Raw genomic sequence first — 6846 nt, 5'->3', positions numbered from 1 at the left:
AGCTAATAATTAGCAGATTGGGGTCTGCTAGTTGGGTGATCTTTTTAATGTGTGCTTCTGACTACAACCAACAGGGCCATGGCTCACAAGGAAAAGCAATGAAGCATGCTTGGGAACAGAGTTTAATGTGACTGAACTCTCCCTGGCAAGTGGTATTTGACTCAGGAACTAAAGAATCTGAGAGATTTCAATCAGAAAAGAAAGGAGATGAAAAAAAGGATATTCAAGAAATAAAGAGACATTATGAACAAAGTTACAGAGCCAAACACAAGGAGCAGACCAAGGGCAAGATTGCTTGTTGAGTGAAGGCTCCTCCCTTTCCCCCCTGAAAAACTGAGATAAGGGAGGAGGTGAGGCCTGAGTGTTCCCTCACTGATAAGCAGGCTCCACCCAGAGGCCAACAGTACACATCTGGGGAGAGAGAGAGTGGAAAAGCTGCCCCTTCTCCAGGGCCACAGGGACTGGATTAGGGGCAAAAGGGAGATTTTTTTTTTTTTTTTTGAATGCTTTAGATACAGCATCTGGAGCAGAACCAGGGAGGATTCTGGGAGTCAGAGAGAAGCAGAGACAGATGGCAAGTGTCCTTGAGAAACATCCCCTTCTGGGACCAGAGCCTAGTTGTGGGTTAGGGTGGCTATGTGCAAATATCTTATCTCCCCAACAAGCACTAGAAAGGAGGCAGTATGAAACCTCCAGAATAGAAGAAGAAAAAACAAGGCAATTGATGAGGGAAGGTGGGGAAACTGGGACATCCAGTTTCCTTCATTTGGGAAACTACCATGAGATGAAAATGTGAGGAGGGGGAGGGTCAGAGTGGCTTGATAAATCTGTCTTTAATATATCCTTCCTTTTGGAACCAGATTCTCTGTCCTCCTCCACCCTCCAGTCACTTCAGGAGGAGAAGGACAAAGTGGGGGAAAGTTGAGGGGACAGAACCAGCGCAGTAGAATGGGACCTCCCTGGAGCCAGGAGGTAAGTGACCTCTGCCATCACACTGATGTCTTCTATTTCTAAGGTCCTGCAAATCCTGTTTGATCCTTTTTCAAACAAATGCTATCTCATGTACTAAAGATCTAAGAAAGTCTGGCTTTTAGGGGGAATAAGCAGAACCACCTCTTTACAAAGGGACAACACTAACTCCTTTACTCCCCACCCCTTATAATCTTGTCCTCTCTCTCCTGCCAAACTTCTTTGTCTTTTCTTTTCCCCCTTTTGGTTCCCTGACTAGAGTTCTCCAGAAGAGAGGGTTTCCACTGAATGGAGCAGACGGTCGACAAGAGCCAGATGGGTGCTGCTAGCTGTCCTGCTTTGTGGCCTGCTCCTTGGTTCTTCTATGCTTTGGGTTTACATCTTCCGGAACTGTGGTCCTCGTAAGGAAGATCCTGGAACACCCCTGACCCAGGCCTCCCTCATATGCCTTGGTCCAGACCCCTAAGACTCCTGTCCCATGCCAAACTTGTCCCTATCCTCATGGTCCCTGAGGATCTAGACTGCTTTCTCTCTGAATCTCACAGCGGGCAACAAGTCATATCGTTCCCTTCCTAGTAAGGTTCTATGAACCTTACTAGAAGTCCTTTGCCAGCCCCTGGGGGGAGCCCTTGTTCAGTTTGCTCTTCTTATCTAGCTCTGAGCTTTTGTTTCACAGGTCCATGTGAGACACCTGTGTGTATGGAGCTCCTGGACCATTACCTGGCCTCTGGAAACAGAAGTGTAGCCCCCTGCACTGACTTTTTCAGTTTTGCCTGTGAAAAAGCCAATGGGACCAGTAACTCTTTTCAGGCAGTCACAGAAGAGAACAAGAGCCGACTGTGGAGACTACTAGGTGAGGATACATCCTGGCAGAGTCTCTGAGCAAGTAGACAACTGAGTCTCATGCAATCTTGGTAGTTCTCAATTCTGCACAAGTATAGAAAGCTACTTTCTTGCTCTTACCTTCCACTCCGACCCATTCTCCTTTATTCACATCCTGCATACTCTTTGAGTCTTTCTCTTTTTTCTACCTCTTTTCTTTCTTGCATCCCTTTCTGCGTTTTCTTAAATGTCTTTATCATCTTTTTGTCTCCACTCTTTCTCTTTGCTCATCTATCCTATTGTCAAGCTGAACCCATAAAAACTGGGAGCTCTCCTCATTTATTTGAGCTTGATCCTCTTCTATTTCCCTATGGGAAAGTTTTCTCAGCATCCCCATGATGTGCGCATTTCTTCTTTGTCCCTGTACCAGTATCCACTCATTGTGTTCTCCTTTGTTTCCTTTGTAGAGACCCCAAAGTCCTGGCACCTCGGATCTGGGGAGGAGAAAGCCTTCCAATTTTACAACTCCTGCATGGACACAGATGCCATTGAAGCTTCAGGGGCTGGTCCACTCATACAAATTATTGAAGAGGTGAGAAAAATTGGGGTGTCAACTTTCTAAATAATTCATATGAACAATGAATGTATGCTTGAGGGCTGCCCTGATTTTGTAGAATATAGGGCTCCTTCTTAGAGATTCCAAGTTCTACAAGGGAGATAGAAATGAAACTACTCTTTGAAGAATGAAGACTTAGAGAAAGGAGAAACCTTAGAAGCAACAAAGGGCTCAGAAAGAAGGAGCTTATGGATGTGAGAAGAAGGGAAAAATGAACACATTTGGGGCACAATTTCATGGGTCCTTAGGTTCAGGTTTGTCTCTTTTCTTCAAAGCTTGGAGGTTGGAACATTTCTGGCAACTGGACTTCCTTGGACTTCAACCAAAATCTGAGGCTTCTGATGAGTCAGTATGGCCACTTTCCATTCTTCCAAGCCTATCTGCGACCTCATCCAGCCCCTCCACATACACCAATCATCCAGGTGAGGGATAAACTGGCAAAACCACAGTTGCACCTGAGTCTGTAACTCTAGGCTATCACTACTTACAAAATAGATTTCAGGCTGGGAGATAAGATATGTGTAATGTAGGGAACAGCCCTTCCTTAAGGGAAAATTAGTACTACAGTGATCAGGGCCACTAGGTAGAAGAGCCAGCACTTTGAAGAGTGAAGTAAAAGTTTTCAGCTTTCTTTATTGCAAATACAGATTTCTTCTGGACCTCTTTATTTATCCTGTCTCTAAAATTTCCCTTCTCTTATTTTCTCTTTATTTTCCCTAAGGCACCTTTTTAAATTTGATAGCTAAGAGCCTATCACTTTAATGGATCACTCAGTCATCAAGATATGGCCCCTATTCCTTAGCAAAGAATTTTAAGTTTGTGATCTGACTCCTATCCTTATCTCTTGTTGCATTCTGTCTCTCCCTTATACTTTGTGTTTAGCTGACTCACATGGAGTGTCAAAATATTCCTCTTTTCTTTGCACATGCTGCTTTCTTGCCTTTAACAATCCTAGAAGACTCCTATGTGTTTACACTGGAAGTCTCTTTCAGTAAGTCTTCTCTGACATGCTAGATACAATTTGCTTGAAGTCTCTCTATCATCCATTAAATTCTCTCAGCATTTAGTAATCTGAAAGCCTGTGCCCTCAACAGACTAGAGTTCTTTTCAACAACCACTGACCACTATGAGGCATTTGCTGAGTTTATAAATAAATAAATAATGGAGCTATCACTCCTGTGGTAAACACAGGATTGTTCTATAATTGTCTCTGAATTCCACAGTTTCATACAGAGTGATTAATCCAGAAGACATGTGGATTAATCATGTGTTGTATTCAGGATGTGGTATTCAAAGATTAGGCTTTAACATGTGCATTTATAAATTTAACTATTATGGTTTGGTAGGGTTAACTAAAATCTGAAGTGGTTAAGGCCAAATTCAGATAGGAAGACATCAATGGAACCTTGGGACATGGCTAATTATACAGGTGACAAAATGAAACTAAAAGACACAGTAAAGGGGTTACAGGAAAATTCTGAGCTAAGGAGAGCATTTGCAATGCTGTGGCTTTGGCACATGGTCAGTGAGAGGCTGGCCTAGACTGAATGGGAAGAAAAGTGGGAAGGAAAATATGAGACTGGGATTAGTGATTGTTATCCCAGAAAGTCAAGAAGAATTGATATATATTAACATATATAAAAAAGACGAGCTACTGAAGCCTTTCAGATATTACCATGGGTCTATGAAGAGCTCACGGGCAATCAGCTTTGGAGGCAACTTGAAGCAGCTGAGGGTTCTAAGTTAACATATTTGAATTTGATGTATGATAGCAAATGGAAAATAAGAGCTGATCGTGAGAATATGGTCAGTTTAAACACATTGTTGATGGTCCCAGAGACTTTCCAAGGTTTCTGTGGTTAAAAATAAACAAAAGAGATGGAGGAAACACTGAGTCACTTAGTTAGCTCCAGTGTGTCTAGGCGTTAGAGTAAGCTTAGCTACAGGGAGTGAAGTGTGGAGGAGCCTATGAGAAGCTGAAGCAGGAGGAACAGTTTGAGGAATCACATCGAAGATGGACCACCATGAATGGCATCACAAAGAAAAAGAGAGGAACTATAGGAGAAAGGAATAAGAATTTCAGAGATTCCCTCACAGACAAAGAACTAAAAGACACCATTGAAAACTTGCAACTAGTCTCACACACACACACACACACACACACACACACACACAATTGTGTAAGAATGGGCAGAGATTATAATTGGAGCTCAGTGTAATTGAAAGACTTTTTTTTTCAAGATGTAAGAAAAGTATATAGGCCAGTAAGATTGGGATATAGGAATGAGAGTGAAATATTGAAATCCAAAGAGAGAAAACAAAGCCTGAAGACAAAGAATCAAATGTAAATTAGGGCATAGGCACTTGCCTGGGGTGCAAAGTTTAACAGGTCCTCTACACATAGTATCAATATAAATGTATTTAAATATGAATAATTTTAAAAATATAAATTAATGCAAAGTCCATGGTGAGCAAACTATCAAATTTGCATCTCTTTGTAATTCTAAAAATATAATACTTTCCCAAAATGAATCAAAACCATTGTGGGTCTCTAAAAATTAATTACAGTTTTAAAATAGAATAAAACACATTGTGAAATTTGGTGTTAGGTATTGGTTATAAGGACTCATCTGTGATAAGCAACTACTCTACTGCTGAACCATGCTACAAGCGTGTAACACTGTAGAATTTGTTGTAAAAAATAAAATCATGATAAGCAAAGTTTGATGTTTTATTCATGATGGACTCTTATGCATTGTTTTAAAAAATATGTATTAAAAACACATTTTGTTACTGAGTTTGAATATGTTTTAATTAGTATACCTGACATAGGTGTCTCACATCCTTGACTCTAGATCTATACTGGCACAAAAAAATAGCTTCCTCTAAATAAATCTGTTTTTCTGTTGATGAGAAGCTCAACATTTGCATGCATAGACTTTTACCAGTCCCTATCTTTCTTTGTATGGCATCCTCTCTCTCATCTCTTTATTCCCATCTTCCCATCTTCCATGGTACCTCTCTTACCTTCCCATACCTACCCGCTCTATCCCCTATGTGCCCACTTCTCTCCAGTCTCTCTTGTGTCCAGATAGACCAGCCGGAGTTTGAAATTCTTCTCCAGCAAGAGCAGGAACAGAAAGTCTATGCTCAGGTAAGATGCCACACAACACTCACCTTGTTCCCTTGCCCCAAAGTGAATGGCTTCTAGCTTTTGTAACTAAGATTCCCCTCCTCTAGATCCTTCGGGAATATGTGACATACCTGAACAGGCTGGGAACTTTACTGGGGAGTAACCCACAGGAAGCACAAGAACATGCTTCCTGGTCCATCGTCTTTACCTCGAGGCTGTTCCAGTATCTGAGGCCACAACATCAGCAGCAGGCACAAGACAAGCTCTTTCATGTGGTTACTATTAATGAACTGCAGGTGCCTAAAACTGAGGGCCTGAGGACTCTGCTTGATGGCCTCTCAAACTTTCACTTTTTTCTCTTTTTTCTTCTACTACCATTAATTCCTTTACTTTAAAAATGCAATTATTTGTTTATTTGTATATTTTCTTATATACTTATTTACTTATTCGTTTGTTCCTTCTGTGGGATTTTGAGCAGGAATGTGACTAGGTGTGAAGATGGAAGAGAGAGAACAATTTTGGGGAGTTGAATTTTTGCCTTCTATTATATGGGCTGGGAGACTGAAGTTAGGTGGTCAGGCCTGGTGGCAAGGGCCTGTAACCACTGAATCCCCACTTGTTGTCCCCTTCCTTTCATTTCAGTTTATCCTTAACTCTAGTCTCAGATACTTTCTCTAGCACACTCCATCCCCTCTCCTTCCTGTTCTTTTTGTTGTCCCCCTCTTTAGCCTTGTGTCTTTTCTCTAAGGAAATGGCCCCAGCCATCGACTGGTTGTCCTGTTTACAAGCAATATTCACACCGATGTCCTTGAGTCCCTCCCAGACCCTTGTGGTCCATGACCTAGACTACTTGAGAAACATGTCACAACTGGTAGAAGACGGGCTGCTGAATCACAGGTTTGCCCAGGTGGAGTTGGACAGATATTGGGCATGGGAGGAGAGTGAGGTACCAGGGACATCATCAGTGGGAGGCACCTGTGACACGGAGAGACAGAAGGATAGAGTGGGTGGCACAGAGGGAAACATAAAACTCAAGAATTTTATAAGGCTTTGAGATGTGTCACATCAAAGGATACAGGATTGAGACAGATGAGGTGTCTACCAGGAATATACCATTATCCTTTACAGAGCTCTTGCTCTATTGGAAATTCAGAAAAGCCCAACTCTGAAAGGCATGAATGCAAGCCTTCTCTATAGCACCCTAGTGTTACCATTATCTAGAAATCCTTTATGGGGAGGCAAAGCAGCAATCATGTGGCTTCAGCATTTTTATATACATACATATCCATATATATATATATATATA

At 41.8% G+C, this 6846-nt stretch overlaps 1 protein-coding gene across 4 annotated transcripts in view; it reads left to right on the top strand.

The window, feature by feature from the left end:
* The first annotated feature begins 392 nt into the window (after positions 1-392).
* The window catches only part of Kel (Kell metallo-endopeptidase (Kell blood group)), an 18061-nt gene continuing 11607 nt past the window's right edge, over positions 393-6846 (top strand). Inside the window, exons 1-9 of one of the 4 annotated variants that reach the window (XM_031381674.1) lie at positions 393-574; positions 861-972; positions 1229-1370; positions 1646-1822; positions 2259-2383; positions 2683-2829; positions 5499-5561; positions 5648-5836; positions 6289-6437. In XM_031381674.1, the coding sequence (XP_031237534.1) occupies positions 949-972; positions 1229-1370; positions 1646-1822; positions 2259-2383; positions 2683-2829; positions 5499-5561; positions 5648-5836; positions 6289-6437 (1016 nt within the window). In that variant the 5' untranslated portion in view covers positions 393-574; positions 861-948. The other 3 variants (XM_031381677.1, XM_031381676.1, XM_031381675.1) reach the window with 3 other exon arrangements.

Source organism: Mastomys coucha, unplaced genomic scaffold (assembly GCF_008632895.1).
Source record: "Mastomys coucha isolate ucsf_1 unplaced genomic scaffold, UCSF_Mcou_1 pScaffold20, whole genome shotgun sequence".
Lineage (NCBI taxonomy): Eukaryota > Metazoa > Chordata > Mammalia > Rodentia > Muridae > Mastomys > Mastomys coucha.
The sequence above is the reverse complement of the archived record's forward strand: the minus strand, read 5'-3'. Positions and strand labels throughout refer to the sequence as shown.